Source organism: Bactrocera latifrons, unplaced genomic scaffold, assembly GCF_001853355.1.
Source record: "Bactrocera latifrons isolate USDA-ARS-PBARC rearing strain unplaced genomic scaffold, ASM185335v1 scaffold_137, whole genome shotgun sequence".
NCBI lineage: Eukaryota > Metazoa > Arthropoda > Insecta > Diptera > Tephritidae > Bactrocera > Bactrocera latifrons.
Genome location: NW_017534819.1, coordinates 62426 through 79057, shown reverse-complemented (window position 1 = coordinate 79057; position 16632 = coordinate 62426). Strand labels below are relative to the sequence as shown.

Below are 16632 nucleotides of genomic sequence, written 5' to 3'. Positions count from 1 at the left end.
CAAGTTACAGCTTGCACGGACGGACGGACAGACGGACGGATTTCAACTCTACTCGTCACCCTGATCACTTTGGTATATGTAACCCTATATCTGACTCTTTTAGTTTTAGGACTTACAAATAACCGGTATGTGAACAAAATTATAATACTCTCTTTAGCAACTTTGTTGCGAGAGTATAAAAATGTTTTAAATACCATCTGATAAATTTTGGATTAAGAGCTATTATGAATATGTATATAACGCACTGAATATTTTATGAGGGGTAAGTTYATTTYTTGCAAAAWYACTGCCACAGACGGGTACYGAATCGAAAACCTTCAAAGCTGGAGTGTTCTTTTCCACCCTGACAACATGACCTAGCCACTGTCTCTTGTTTCGTTAAACTATGCAAATGTCCTCGTACAGCACATCGTTCCATCGACTGCGGTACTCGCCGCTGCCAATGCGCAAATGAATATAAATCTCTTCTCTCTAACACTCCTAAGGCCGACTTATTAGATGATGTCATTGTCCATGCCTCCGCATCATATAGTAGGCTGGAAATGATGAGGGACTTGTAGAGTTTGGTCTTTGTTCGTCGGGAGAGAACTTTAAATTTTAATTGCCTAATCGCGAATGCGATGACAGTTTGTTTGATGACAGGAGATATTTCGTCTTGTCCACGTTCACAGGCAGACCMATACGCTTCGCTTCCTCATCCAGTCTGGATAAAGCAGAACMAACGGCGCGGATGTTGAGGTCAATGAAATCAATATCATCGGCATACGCCAGCAGCTGTACACACATATAKAAGATTGTACCCGCTCGATTAASTTGTGCTGCTCGAACTATTTTCTCCAAAAGAAGGKTGCAGAAGTCACAGCTTTGCGAGGATRCTAAATTCAGAGATCGMGGCATAAAGGCAGCTCCTATCTGCTGTCAAATGCAACTTTGAAATCGACGAAGAGGTGGTATCAATCAGTTTTTTGATGGTGGGCTTCGGTCTTTCACAGTCTCCATAAGACCTTATATGCAATATTATTGAGACTTATTCCTWGCTAAGAAACTGATGTACACGATGATGTACCGTGTCAGTTCTTCGCCGCAGTATTTGAATAGCTTGGCCGGTAATCTATCGGTTCATGCTGCTTGTTTTTCTTCAGGCGAGTAATAGCTTTTCGACCTTCTTCTTGGTCGGGCAATGCAATATCGATACCATCCTCCTTGATTCGAGAATTGGGTTTCAGATATTACACTTTCACTGCCATTMAGCAGGCTGGAGYAGTGTTCCCTTCATATTTTTGAAAAGGGGGAAAAGTCTTTTGAAGTAATATCGGCCCGGTTCGTGGGTGAAACTTAAAAAGTTTCTACTAGAAGGTACGTAGGTTGCCTTTTATATTTCAGCGTTTGGCATCCCTTTATCGTAAAGTTTGAAAATTTTGAATTTACATTGACATATGTGCGCTATTTGTGTTGTTTACAGTAACATAAAATTTTCATCTCGGCCAAAAAATGGAAGTATCGCGAACATTTTTTCACCATTATTTTCATGTTTTGGAGATACCTCAACCAGGGTGGCAAAAATGCTTGTTCAAACAGTTGCCAGAATGTTTGKAAGGTATTTGTTTATGTTTCGTAATTCCGAAATATGAAAAGTAACCCTCGTACTATCCATACAGTGACCTACGGTTGAAGAACAAATTAAAAATTGAAAGAAAATGAATTGATGCAGTTTAAATTGCTCTCAGAACTACTATTTCTACAGTCTAATCATAAAGTGAGTGCCGAATATGATGAAAAGGGTAAATCAAAAATATGCACTTCCACTGATTGAATTTTTKAACTTTTTCCTGTATTTTTTGTCAATACCCATTAGTTATCGGAGAGCCATAAGATAATTGAAAAGCCAAAAGAAAATTGATTRAATGTAGTTTTTGTCTGCTCACTTCAAAGTTCGACAGCTCGCATTCCCATTGAACAACTTGGCTATTACTGATTCATATTTCACACAAACCGTTAGTATTCAACTATAACTGTATATACCTACACACCTATGCAATGTTCACTGAATTACTTGCGGCRTTCTTATACTCAGACAATTGAGGAATCTTCATGCATTGCAGCTGAAACGGCCGAGAGCAAGGAGCAAAGATAAAGAGCAAATGAGGGTGGAAGGGAAGATTCATACATTTATCATGTCAAAATGCAAATTGTTGGCTGCAACGTATTTCTTGCTTTAAATTTTTCATTTTCCACCCAAGCGACCAATAAAAGTGGCATGAAGAGGAAGAGCGSCATAAATAACTGTATGTTGTAGTTTGTGGATTTCATTTTACGTGAAATAGCTATGGTGAACTCATTGGCGGCTGTCTTCTCCGGATTCAGTTTGAATTATCAGGGAGTGAATCATCATCAGCTGCGGCGATTGTGTTTGACGCATTCAGCGGGAGAGGGGGTGGTGTCTGCTCTTATAGGTGAATAGGGTTAGCGTTAGTGCCGAAACTGTGCAAGAAGCTGCCTTGTGGACGTCAGTGAATGGACAGCTATGGATAGCTATAACAACAATTTGGCTGTGACGGTGGCACTGGCAGCGACAGCGGCAGCGGCTAAGGAATGCCACTTGGCGTCACTTGGCATCTGTGATTATAAACAACCACTTCGCAGTGAAATATACAAAATATCAGCACACACATACACGTATAGTTTCGTGGGCAAAAATGTGTGCTCATATAAATATAGCTAATTCCATTCCAAGTGAATTCGGCTACTCATTGTTTTGCTGTGTTTGCAGCAGCGAAATTTTTCGCAGACTTGTCTTGCTTATAATACTTATTTAAAGATTTCGCTTGTATAGCTAGTTTACTATACATATACATTTATACATAAACGACATATACACATGCGAGCTACTCAAGTATGTTGTCAATGTTAATACTTTGAAACTTCAATTGAAAAATATTCATTGATCTTTATTGAAGGCAAGTGCGAATGTACTTAAGTAGAACTCTTATATCAGTCTTAAGCTTTTTGACTTTTTTGTTGCTGCATTTATTCTAAATTGTTAAATCCATTTCAGTCTAATTACACAATCACCTTAAAATGCTTTCGTAGCAAGTCAATCACCTCTGCGAAAGCATCGCTKCGGCTCGTCACCTACAAATAATTTTTGTATACTTTGACACGCTTTAAGTTAGCTGTGGCGAAGAGTTCTTATCAGCGTAATTTGTCTGATAACTTATGTTACACACTTCGATAGCAAGTCCACGTAATCGCAAGCGGAAGGCAAATACAAATTACTACTCATTCTTGCGCAATGAATGTGAGTTTTGATTTAACTGATATGGAATTGTATGTGTGGGTGTTTGTATATATCTTTATGGAACTGTCATTTTGAGCTGGTTGGTGTTTAAGTTACATATTTATTATTTGATTCACTCGCTACCAGTTGTCTGTGCCCTATATGTACCTGTAGGAAAGTTAATGAGAACACAAAATTAATTTCAAATACAATAATATTTCATCATACGCGCTTTTTATATTCGGTATGTGAAGGCTTCAAAAAACCGTTATGTGCAAAATACACATGTAAACATTATTATATGTATATGAAAATTTGAAATCTCGAAACATTCGAAACAAAAGTCTCCTAGTAGCATAAGAACACTGACATCTTTATTTTTGCGAATGCTTTTGTACTTTCGAGATCTCTGTATTCATTTAATAAGGGTTTTTTTTTAATGACGGCTAGACTAATAAGCAATTTTGCCAGCGGTAAGTTTTGACCTGCTTCTGGATATGTATAAACCCTTTTTATTGAGGAACAGATGCGATTTTTTTTTATCAGAATGTAATCAATTTGATTTTTGATGATATTATCAGAGGCGTTCGATGAGATTCCCTGTATAAAATTTTCTAGATGGCAAGCTAAATACTTTGTWCGAACTTATAAGTTTGTGTTCTAGACAGAATTKGATTAGTCGATCTCTTTTCTCATTYCTAACACCTAAGCTGTATTGGCCTGCGACTCCTTTAACTTTTTCTCTTCTAAATTTTGCATTAAAATCGCCTTGAATTACATATATTGTATTTATTTCATATGGTTTTGTTAATCCCATAACTTCGTCTAGTTCATCATAGAATGTTTCTATTTCGTCATCACTTTTGCCAGCCGTTGGAGCATAGACTTGAATAATATTAATATTCAGTGGATGTACAAATAATTTTAGCAGCATTGATGTATCAAATTTGGGCACAAATCCGATGACAGATTTTGAAATGTTTTTTTTCTTTTTAACTATAATGCCAACACCGTTGCGGTGTTTTTTAGTTTAGTTGCCAAAGAAAAATAACTTTATATTTTCAGAAATAAAAAAATTTGGCCACCATTTTCATCGATGTCTAGTTTCTCCATTTCTAAAATCGTATTGGCTAGTTTTCTAGGCTCGTATAAATTTCTTATCTTCCATGTTCCGATGTTTAGAGTTAGTTTTGGTTTACCTCCGGTGATTCTTAGCACTCTCGATTACCGGAGACTGACGGCCATAGTTTTGTTTGTACTATAATTGTCATATGATATGCTGGGAAGTATACTTCAGTGGTTTCCCATTGCCTTTTGAAGGGATTAATGTTTTCCATGTTTACACATTTATATAGCTATATAGCGAATCGTTTGATACAAGTACAGATGYCCATTTTCAGCCGTACTTTTAGTAACAGACGCTAATACATTGTTGATTGCTTTTAGCTTCGATTTTCACCATCGACCTTACCAGCATAGGCACAAGGGATCGCAGTAGCCATTTGCATGTGTGGGCAAAAACCAAAGGTGGAACCGGAATGATATAGGAATATAACTCCGATCAATCGCCTTATATCGGTACTGTCAGAAACTACTAAAAGCACAATAAATCAATAAATAAATACGCCAGAGACATTAAATTTTACCTCCGAGATGATATGAGAGAGATTTATGGGAACCGGTGTGAAAATTGGACGATGGGGGTGGCTTTTGGTGAAATCCCATATCTCAGCWCCCGGCCAATCAATGTCACAGTGCGAAAATGAGCGAAATCAAAAACTAAACCTCCCTTCCGTTATATCACAATTTTAAATTCCACTTGATTCTTTCCCTTTCCAGTACACAAATCAAGAAGCAATTAATGGAACGGGATACAACTTTGCACAAATAATTTCTTTGGTATGTGCCAGCTCATGACCAAAACCAACACAAAGTGATTAAGCCCCTAGTTACTGAATATTAGGATCCAAGTATATTTAGTTGATTTTTGATCGAAAATATTGTAAAATGTGTGGGATATATAACTGAAATTCAGGGATAATTCTTCTCTGACAATGGTGTGCCTAAATGTCAAAAATGCGTTCAATCGGACCAATACTTCCTTTAGCCCACGTATACTTAATAAACAGATTTTCGAAATTCCGGGTGATTTTGTACCGCATATATCGGTTTGTATGTGAGTTATTGAGTTGTGATTAAAATAGACACATTTGAGCAAAAAGTTGACCACATATAATTGGTTTTACATCTTAAAGTATTTCCTTGGCTTTGATTTTGCAAGTTTCAAGAGTATAAAATGTTCGGTTGCACCTTAACTTAGCCCTTCCTTACTTGTTTAGTGCAATATTGCAACCTTGTTCGCGAGCCTGTAAATGAAAGTATTAACCTAAAACTATTTAAGCTTAGATTATAAATATAACATTTTTCGCTTTAGTGTTTCTGAATTTCAAATAACTATTGGTAGTTTTGTCATATATATTTKCCATAATTAATATGCCACTGCAATTCGAATGACAGCAATCTATGCGCCCACATATTTCATTATAGTCACCTACACATGTATATATATATTATATATATGTACATGCGCCTGCCTGTGACTATGAATAATCCTTTGGCAGCGACGTTGCGGTATTCCCAGCATAACTTGTGGTTAAAAACAATACTTGTTTCGTACACTTTTTTGTGCCTTTTGTTCTTATTTAGTGATTTCCTGCCTTAATTACTTTCTAGTTCCACCTGCCGCCATTGTCCTCGTGCTTATGCACATATACACACAGCCACATCYTGTAAACAAGGCATGCTACAATATTCTTACACTTAATGCTACAAAGCGTGCTTGTGCCAGTTCGTATGTGTGTGTGTGTGTCTGAGTATGTGTTTGTAGGTTAGCGGAAAAGCATACTAGCCTTGTAATTTGCATTTCTTGCCATTTTCAATTGAATGTTGTTGCATATGCATGCCACATAGGTGTGTGTAAATATGTGAGCTCGCTAGTAGCGCCTACTGTTTGCGCATATTTGCACTTATACTTTATCGTAAATGCACACAAGCAAGTATGTGTGCGCATTTCTATGGATTACATGGTCACACGTACCCACACAAGTTGTCCCATTTTTTGTTTTTGCCGCAGGTGCTGCTTGCCGCTGACCTCAATCGGAACGCCAAGCACAAGCGACATTCACCAGCTATTTGCAATATAACTAGCATCGCTGGCATATTTCTCTTACATACATATACATAAGTATGTAAGTGGAGAAAAACCCTTCAATGTGATATGTATCACCTGCTTCAAAGTAATTATACATAAGTGTTTTTATTCAAACTGTAAATTTGTGAGAGTGTAAAAAGCGTGGTAAAGTGGTTTATGGATTATATTGTGAGCTAAAGCGGATTATTATAAATTTAGCACGCCTACAAACACACAGATATTTTGTATAATAAAAATAAATTTTTATTAACAGCTTTTCAGAAAAAAGCACTTTAGAATATAGAAGGAAAAATGTCATCTTTGTAGCAGTACTACTTTCACAAATACAAAAGTTTTTTTACAAAAACTTGATTTTTATCGTTTGGTTTGTTTAGCAGCTATATGTGACAGTGATCCGATATCACGGGCTTCAACAAATGAGCAGCTTCTTGGGGAGAAATGGACGTGCACAAAATTACAGATTGATATCTCAAAACTGTCGCTAGTTMCGGTATATACAGACATACTTGTCTTCCACGTTTCCTTCTAAATGTGACAAACTTCTCTCTAAACTTCATATACCCTGTTAAGCGTATAAATATGTGCATTTACCGAAGATAATTGACGATTTATTTTGAAAAATTTTGATCACTAACCAATTTCCCGGAAGACCTCATATATTAATTTAACAATATAGCTTAATACAATAAATAATCGAGGGGCAAACATGGCGATTTCCAAAAAAAAAACTCTTTCCCGCATCAACTTCAATTTTTCGAAGAACATTCGATATATTGGGGCGAAAATGTCTTTTCGTATTTCTAATCAACATACTTTTTATATTTGAACTTTAATGAACCATTTTGGTAGACCACATTTTGCCATTTTTCCGTTAGATACTTTATTCCATCAGTGTAAAGCTTTTCTGGTTTCTCGGTGAAAAACTGCGACAAGTAATTTTCACAGGCTTCTCTTGAAGCCAACTTTACTCCATTAAGGGAGTTTTGCATTGATCAAAACAAGTAGTAGTCCCATGGTGAAAGGTTAGGGCTATATGGTGGATGCATCAAAACTTTCCAGCCGAGTTCTCTCAGTTTTTGCCGACTAATCAAAGATGTGTGTGGTCTATCGTTGTTCTGATGAAAGACGAAGCCCTTTCTGTTGATCAGTTCTGGCCGTTTTAATTCGATTGCTTACTTCAATCTCATCAGTTGTGGACAGCAATGGTGGATGATTCCCTTCCAATCTCAMCAAACACTCTGCATAACATTTCGAGGCRTCAATCCTAGCTTTGCGACCATTTGTTGAGCTTCAGCATGCTTCGTCCATGATTTTTTCATACATTATTGTCGTATTTGCTCCACTTTTCATCTCCTGTTACCATTCGCTTCAGAAATGCTCGATTTCAGTTTACTTCTTTGCTTTCGCAAAGAATCGCAGATGTTAATTCGATCCATTAAATTTTTCAAAGATAATTCCTGTGGTACCCAAGCATCGAGGTTCTTTTTGTAGTCAGCCTTTTTTAAATGGTTGATGATGAATGTTAAGTTCCTTAGTGGTGTCATGGCTGCTTATGTGATGATCTAGTTCAATCCATAATTTCATTAAATTTTTCAACGATAGGTCGACCAGAGCAAGGTGCATCTTTCGCATCGAAATTTCCAGAACGAACACAAAGCCAACCATTGTTGTGCTACTCGAACTGATGCAGCATCGTCTCCGTAAACTTTACAAATTTCATTGGTGGCTTGCGTGGCATTCTTCGCTATTTTATACACAAATTTCAAAATATAGGAATTTTTCATTGTTTTCACTAATTTYTGAACAGCGGTAATTTTTTTCAACTTCCCCGAATTTAATTTCATTTATTAAATGAAAAAATACGTTTTTCAATACTATATGGGATGACASAATGTGATTGGTAGCACTGGGAATACACAATTGCAACGACATCTATTGACAAAATGTGAAACGACTTTTTCGATCCACTATATGGGTCTCTCTGTACTGGCATGAAATAAAAGTTCCTAGAAAAATGTTTCTCAAGATTSTAAATAAATAACCTGTGTTATTTATATACAAAATCAAGTGATAATACATAACTATTAGATGTTTTATCTAAAATAGTAAAMAAAAAATAAAAAAAAATATTTACTTATTGTTTATGATTAAGGCTAGAAACCATAAATCTCGTATAAATGTTTAGTGGCTTAATGCAAACATCGACAAGTAATAGATCTACCAATTCAGTACTTAACTCAAATTTATATAGAGTCCTTTTTGTATCTTTGTAACCACCTCCAACTACATTGTTGGTGTCGTACATTTATTGTTTTTTTTGTTATGACAGGCATTGCCACAATATCATTTCCATATTGGCAATATATCCTATTTTCCATCTTGTTGCATATGGAGTATATTGTTGTTGTACTTGGTGGAAGGATGTATCAACGAAATAAAAAGATATACACACGTACATTTGCTTACACATTCACAAACATTACATGCCACATGCCACATGCTACATGCAACTGAGTCACTCGAAAATTCACTGTATTTGCATGTTTACGTATGTGTTTGAAAAACTAAGCTCCACACACACACACACACACACACAAATGCCTTAGTATGAATGAAAATTCATGTGCTCATATGTGCATTGTACACCCACGTCTAAATAAAATATAGTACTTGTGTGCATCTATAATCTATTGCATCTGTCCGAGCTTGTGATGCTGGCCTGTAGGGAATTCCCGTAGTTTATTACAAATGTTTATCATACGCCATGCACAACAAATAGTTTACAGTTTTGGAGAGTATTTAATGGTTAAATTATTTGTGGGAATTTTGGTGAATTTAAAATAGTTTTTGTAGTTTTGTATTAAATATTTCGTCTATACTTTAACTTCTGGCTGCTCTCTCCGACAATATATAAAATGCTAGAATATTGGATAGTCGAGAAAGTCTTTTCGTATTTCTGATCAAACTTCATATATATTTATTCAAATAAATAAATAAACCGAAATGTACCATTTTGGTCGAAACTTTTTGCCATTTTTCCGCTAGAGACATTATTCCATCGAAATTTCGAAATTTCCAGAACGGAAGCGAGCGAACCAATGTTGTGCTACACGAACTGAATCGTTTCTGAAAATTTTACAAATTTCATTGGTGGTTTGCGTGGCATTCTTCACTTTTTATACAAAAATTTGAAAATATAGCGAATTTCTTCATTATTTTCACTAATTTTTTGAACAGCTGAAATTTTTTTTCAACTTCCCCGGTTTTTTTTGTTAAATGTCAMTTTTCCAACACTATATAGGATGACACAATGTGTTTGGTAGCACTGGAGAAATACGACTGCAACGACATCTATTGACAAAATACGAAAAGATTTTTTCGACTAGCCAAAATTTGATTGAAAACAGCTTGAAATTGTCGAGTCGGCAACTCTTCAGGTCAATTATTCCAAACCAAAAAACAGAAGCCATTTCCATTTTTAATTATCTTTGATATAATGCTTTTAATTCTGTAAAACTGACTGCGCTTGCCAAAATGCAATTTTATTTTATGTTAAAATTTTTGTCCACYAACTTAACAACATTTTAATTAATTTGAATAATAAATACAATTCTGTGAACATTTTTCCTTTGACCCCAATTGCCACTGGTCAACAGTGATATTGTCTATATACATATACATATGTGTATCAATCGCAGCTTATAGTATATCTTTYAGCAGTAATAGTTCGGCTCAGTGGATTTGCACTCAGCCAGGCGATGAAGTCAATTTTATTGCCCAGCACATCCAATGCCTAGCAACCAAGCTGTTGCGGTTAATGTCATCCAAAGTACATTTAACCAAACAAATTTACATGCACACCAACACAAGCACCGCCCTGCCATTTACCCGTCACCAACAAGGGCTGCATTGTTGTGCTAAAAGAGCGTTGGCTTGGGCAGCCTTCATCTCATTCACTCTCAATTCGTTCTTTCGTCCGAGTAATCCCGTGTTCAGTGTCCAATGTTTATTTTTCATTGTCCAATGTCCGTTGTCCAGTGCATTCATCTAATAGTTATTGACCGACATTTTGTTCTGGCTATTTGTTGCAAGTATACAGCATTTATTGACTTGCTATTTTCTTGTGTTTTTCAGTTATATTGTTTTGTGTATTCCACTTTATTTGCTTTTGGTTTCGTTTGATTCAGGTCTTTTTGTTTTTGTTTTTCCTTTTCATTTTTAATTTCATTGTTGCTTTTGTTTTTGCTTGTGTACATATTTTCTACTTGAGCTGATTGAACATCCAGCAGCGCACACAAATTGCTTCCTCGCTTATTGAAGGGGCATAAATTCAACATGACACACCTTGCAACAATGTTTCATTGTGCAGTCACTGGGTTTTGTGCATTTGCTTTGCTTGAGTGATTGACTGAGGGCTTGCTGATTCTGTTGTAGCGCAGGGTGAGCCAAGCACTGTATAGCTTGAAGGATATTACACACATGTAGGTGTGTGCAGTTATAGTGTGCGTGTATGTGTGATATTGAAAGGATTGCTGAACGGTGCATATAAGCATATAAGTATATTATACATTTTGCTTGATAAAGTAAGTCTATGAAAACAATTAATTGGCTGTTTTGGGTGTCATAGTTGAATGAGTCGAAGTCGTGGGTATAACTTGGTGCGGTTTGGGAAATAGTTTTAAAATTCTGTTAAACCTACGTAGGTATTTATATCATAAGAATACAACATATTTTGGATTATCCATCACAAATTTCATTCCYGGCTTGCGTGTTTAAAAATAAATTTTAAAATATAGGACATTTTTTCATTATTTTCACTCATTTTTGAACAGCTGTAAGTTTTTTCAACTTTTGGTTAAATGGAGCTTAAAATCTCACCTTTCCAACACTATATGGTATGACACAATGTGATTGGTAGCACTGGAGATATACGACTGCAACGACATCTATTGACAAAAAACGAAAATACTTTTTGGACTACTCAATATATTTTCGAGGTTGGTCAAAAAGTATCACGAATTTTCTATTTCTTAAGAAAGTGTTTATTTATTCAAGAATATTGATTTTGGTTGTTTCAAAGTCATCACCCCAGATATATTGCACATCTATGAGGGTTTTTTCCATACTAAATCACTTGAAAATTTTTTTCTGATTTTGTTTAGTTTCGATGCAGTTTTTACCTCCTCAATCGCAGCGCAGTGTCGCCCTTTCATGGGCCGTTTCAGCTTTGATAACAAAAAAAGCCCTTGGGGATAGATCTGGCGAATACGAAGACTGCGAGTTAATGTGTAGTTTTTGGTAAAATACTTGCGCAGAAKAAATGATACATGAGGAGTTATCATGGTGTAAAAACAATTTTTGTTCGTCCACAAATTTAAGCGTTTCTGACTCATATTATTCATTATTGGCGATAGGACACTTTGGCAAGAATTCATGATGCATGGCGCCTCTTTTATAAAGATTCCCTTGACATCGACCTTGTCAGCATAAGAAAGGAATATGTGTACCAAAATAACTCAACAAAACAATCGAAAATTCGAAATTCGCAATATTTTTTGTACAAATCTCGTATGGAGAAATTCATATTTTGAGTGAAGTTTGAAAAATCTGCTACTAACTTTTAACACACAATAAATTAWTGAGAATCAACTAGCCTATGTTTGAATTTATATTGTAACAATAATAAAAKATATAATTTGACCAATATTATACTTTCCACCGACACAAAGTGGGTTAAACTTCCAAAATACCAATCGATATCGTATATCGATAATATCTAAGGTTTGAAAATTTTGAAGTCGATGTCAGACACACAGGCCGAGTCGAGTTAGACGAACTTATAGCAGGCCCGTTTCTTTGTTGTGTCTTCGATACATTTTTCTTTGCTGAGTTTCGAGAAAAAAGTCACACAGACCGATATCTGCCGAATACTGTAACTGAGGGTTAACTACCGTTTCGTGTTTGATCAAAAAGTTAGTCATAATCATGCTAGAATGTGAAGTCGCATTTTCATGATTAAATGAGAGATCCTCTGCTATCGCTCTGATGACTCTGACCAATACGACGGYTTGCAAGAACTTTTCTTTAACTGAAATTTTCGATGATTTTACGATCTTCACTAGTGCAACAAGCAAGCTCAATAAAAWTTTTTTTTTGCGTGGATAAAATCACCTTTTTTCGTCAACAAACAGCTGCCAAATACACACTTATGTCATGTGAATATCAAAATGGAAATGAAGTTTTACYAATTTAGGAAAAAATATTGTATCGATCCTTTTTGTCCACGCAGTTAAATTGCACCAGTCCGGTCGAAAGCTATGTTATATCAATACATAGATCACGTTTTTGTTTGTATAGTAGGGAGAAGCATCGAAAGCCGTAGTGCGAAACTTTACTCCGTTAAACCCAACCTATTCCCAAATAAATAGTCTCCCACGGAATCACCTGTTAAGTATTACTGCGTGGGAGGGATAGGACATTTAAGTCTCCTATACTGTTGATAAAATTTTGGTTTTATCATTATGAATGCTGACGCTTCRCTAACAGCTTTCCATTTCTCAGTCGACGGACACAAGAGTGTCKTTAAATTGTCGACCGTAAAACTACCACGGAATGTGTTTTATAGTTCATCCCATGTATTTAAAAAGCGAGACCAATAAACTAATACATATTCAGAGTCTTCTATATACTCTGTAAACTTATCCGACTAAGTATTTGAATCAGAAGGAAATCCAGGTCGTCTGTGCATGCCCAGTATAAGTTTGAGGGTCCAGCGCCAATTAGATAAGGAATGATCACCTGTATGTTTGTGGATGTAGGTCCATATTTCAACTCTCAGCATAGCACTTCATAAGAACGTTAAGTGATTTCATTTTAATAATTAATTTATCCACATTTCTATAATTTCTGAAGGTGTGATTATTCGCGAATGGGTTATATTAGTCTTCAGTATATCAATTACAAAATTGAAAAAAAAAAAAAAACTTTTCAAGAAATGTGCATTTATTCTTCTCTAATTCGCAGCAGAATATTTAATTTTCATTATTTTTTTAAAAAAGAATAATAAACACTGCAAATTGCATTTTTTCAAATTATTTTGTGCATGCCAGCGCATTCCGTGTACCCTTATCATTAGCTGTTGCGGTCATATTTTAAATTAGTCCATAATCAACCTAAGGAAATTGCATTTTATCCACTCATTAATATTTTTCCCTTGGCTTTTCAGAAAGTGTGCGGCTTATGGCAGAATCTCACATTTCTCCGCGATTCGCTTTCATTCCATACACCTACGAAGCAACAGCTACCAGCGGACACCACAAAATCTAAGCTGCGTACATACAACTACGGACATTGGATTGCAGGTGGGCCAACGCCAGTGTTGTTGGCAAATAGTAGAGTGCATTTCCAGCGTTGACAGTTGAACACAACGAAATTGACGCGTTGACAGGCAACGGCTGGTGCTGAAGAGGGGGGTGGGCCAACAAAGACTAGGCGGCTAGTGAGACTCTACTCGGCTTAGCGACGCAGGGCGTGCACAACAACTGAAAGGACTACACAAATTATGTGAGTATCGGAAGGCGAGGACAAGGCACAGAAATACGTTGCGCATACGCCACGTAGCGCTGAGCTTTTCAAGCCAGCTGATACGCACGCGCGCAAACACACACCTAGAGGTGTCAAGTTATCTTATGATATTAAACTTAACTCTATTCGTTTTTAATAGATTTTTTTATTTTGTGTTTATTTTGCYTCGCAGAATGTCTTGTACAGTTTCAGAGCTGCCTTCGGGATGTCACCTGCGTGGCATGGGATCCACCTCATCCTCTGCGGTAACGACTGTGGCGACGGGGGCGACCAAAGCACAAAGTGGTGGCGGTGGCGGCGGAGGTGGTAGCACCTTGAGTACAGGTGGTGGCAGCAATAGTGGTGGTCTCAATAAGGGCGGCGGTATACACGTGGGCGGCATGCTGAGCACAACGAGCGCGTTAGGTGTGACAACAACGAGTTCACGTGGTGGTTCGGCGGGGAATGCTGGGGCGAGTTTACTACCCGAGACGTTGATGACGACGCCGGCGATGACGACCAGCACAACACAACGACAGCAGCAGCAACAATCACAGAAACCCTGCTGTTTTTGCTGGTGTTGCTGTTGCTCGTGCTCGTGGTAAGTGCGGGGCGGGGCGGAKCGGGGCGATTGGCATGCAAGCTAGTAGATCTGCAACTTAAGTGCCTTGCACTTTCTTGCAGCTATTGCTGTGCTACGCTGAAATTCCACAGCTTGATAYTTTGAATTTCATGTTACTGACAGTTTTCTATTTGCTCTTTTATTTTATTTTTGCTCGCATATTTCTTGCGTTGGCTGCACTTGACGTATCGCTGTCGCACATCGCACATCGCAGGGCAAAGTGGTGAGTACACGAACGGAATTTATTAAAGATAACATTAAATTAATTTCAAAGTGTTTGAAGAATTTTTCAAAGCGGATTTAAAATTCTTCTTYAGTAACTAAATTTGCTTAGTTTACTGCTACATTGTGGATTGCGAGTAGTTGTTACCATAGTAGACAGTGCAAAGAGGCGTGTGCAGTGTATCGGGTGTTTGCTTGGAAGAATGGACTAAAAATAGAAATATTCAGTCTTAATTGAAGTCATATTATTATTTTGACTTATATTAATTATTTTTCCATTAATTATTTTATGTCYTTGGTATACTTGAAGATTTTTCTTTGTTAATTTATTATTTTAGAGACAATTTAAAGCGAGTAAAACAACAAACATTTTGAAGTAATTACTGTCAAAAGCCTTTTAGTTACTTTTGAACATATCCAAACGATTTATATTCTTCCAGAGTTAAAATATTTTTATATATTTTTATACTCTTGCAACCAGTTGCTACAGAATATTATAGTTTGTTCACCTAACGGTTGTACGTATCAAATAAAACTAAGCGAGAGAGATGTAGGGATATATATAAATACATATATACATGATCARGATGACGAGAAAAGTTGAAATACGGTTGACTGTCTCTCTGTCCGTCCGTCCGTGCAAGCTGTAACTTGAKAAGAAATTGAGATATCTCAGTGAAACTTGGTTTGTGAGTTCCTTGATACAAAATYGAGTTCGTAGATRGGCGTAATCAGATCACCGCCACGCGCACAAAACACCATTAACCGAAAACACATAAAGTGACACAACAAAGCAGTAAATTACGTTATAAAGATGTAACTTGGAACAGAGGATCRCAACCTGACGGCAAAGTTTTTTGAAAAGTGGACGTGGCCTCGCTCTCTAACAAGTTTAATGTAGATAGCTCCTAAACCRCTAAAGCTACAATAACCATTCTTCAGCACGAATATTACAAGAWCTCCTACCGGTAGTATRAAAATAGATGATATCGAATGAAAACCCCGCTAACTCCTCAAATAACGRTACTGTTCAAAACTACTAAAAACGCGACAAATCAATAACTAAATATGCCAGAGACATTAAATTTGACCACCGAGATGGTATGAGAGAGCTTTATGAGAGGCGGTGTGAGAATTGGCCGATGGGCGTGGCACCGCCCACTTTTTGGTGAAACCCCATATCTTGGGACYCGTCCAACCGATTTCATTAAAATTTAGTACGTAGCATGTTTTTGATATTCTTATGTTTCATTGTGAAAATAGACACCAAAAATACCTGCTCCCATATAACACAATTTTAGATTCCATCTGATTCTATATAACTGATATATATATATGTAACAGAAATTATCCTTCTGTATGTCAAAAATTGGTTAAATCGAACCAATACTTCCCTCAGCTCCCATATACCTAATAGAAATATTTTCGAACTTCCAGGTGACTTTGTACTGCATATGTATATTGGCTAAACTATGAGTTATAACACTGAAAATAAGATATCGTGTTTTACTCATAACGGTGTAACTTTGGGCCAAAAATAAATAAATTTGAGCAAAAACGTGGCCTAGCCCCCATATAAATAATATCAGGACTTTCAAATATCCGGTTGACTTTACACTATATGATTGGTTTTACACTTTGAAGTAATTCACCCGCTTTGATTTTTGCAAGTTGCGGGAGCATRAAATGTTCAGTTGGACCCGAACTTAGCCCTTTCTTACTTGTGTTATATTACAT

At 36.6% G+C, this 16632-nt stretch overlaps 1 protein-coding gene across 3 annotated transcripts in view; it reads left to right on the top strand.

Moving 5' to 3' along the window:
* The window catches only part of LOC108965208 (regulator of G-protein signaling 17), a 48778-nt gene that overhangs the window by 12240 nt on the left and 19906 nt on the right, over positions 1 to 16632 (top strand). For all 3 annotated transcript variants that reach the window (XM_018927443.1, XM_018927441.1, XM_018927442.1), the window contains exons 3-5: positions 13714 to 14051; positions 14245 to 14652; positions 14888 to 14896. In XM_018927443.1, coding sequence (XP_018782988.1) covers positions 14246 to 14652; positions 14888 to 14896 — 416 coding nt within the window. In that variant the 5' untranslated portion in view covers positions 13714 to 14051; position 14245. The remainder of the gene's footprint in view (positions 1 to 13713; positions 14052 to 14244; positions 14653 to 14887; positions 14897 to 16632) is intronic.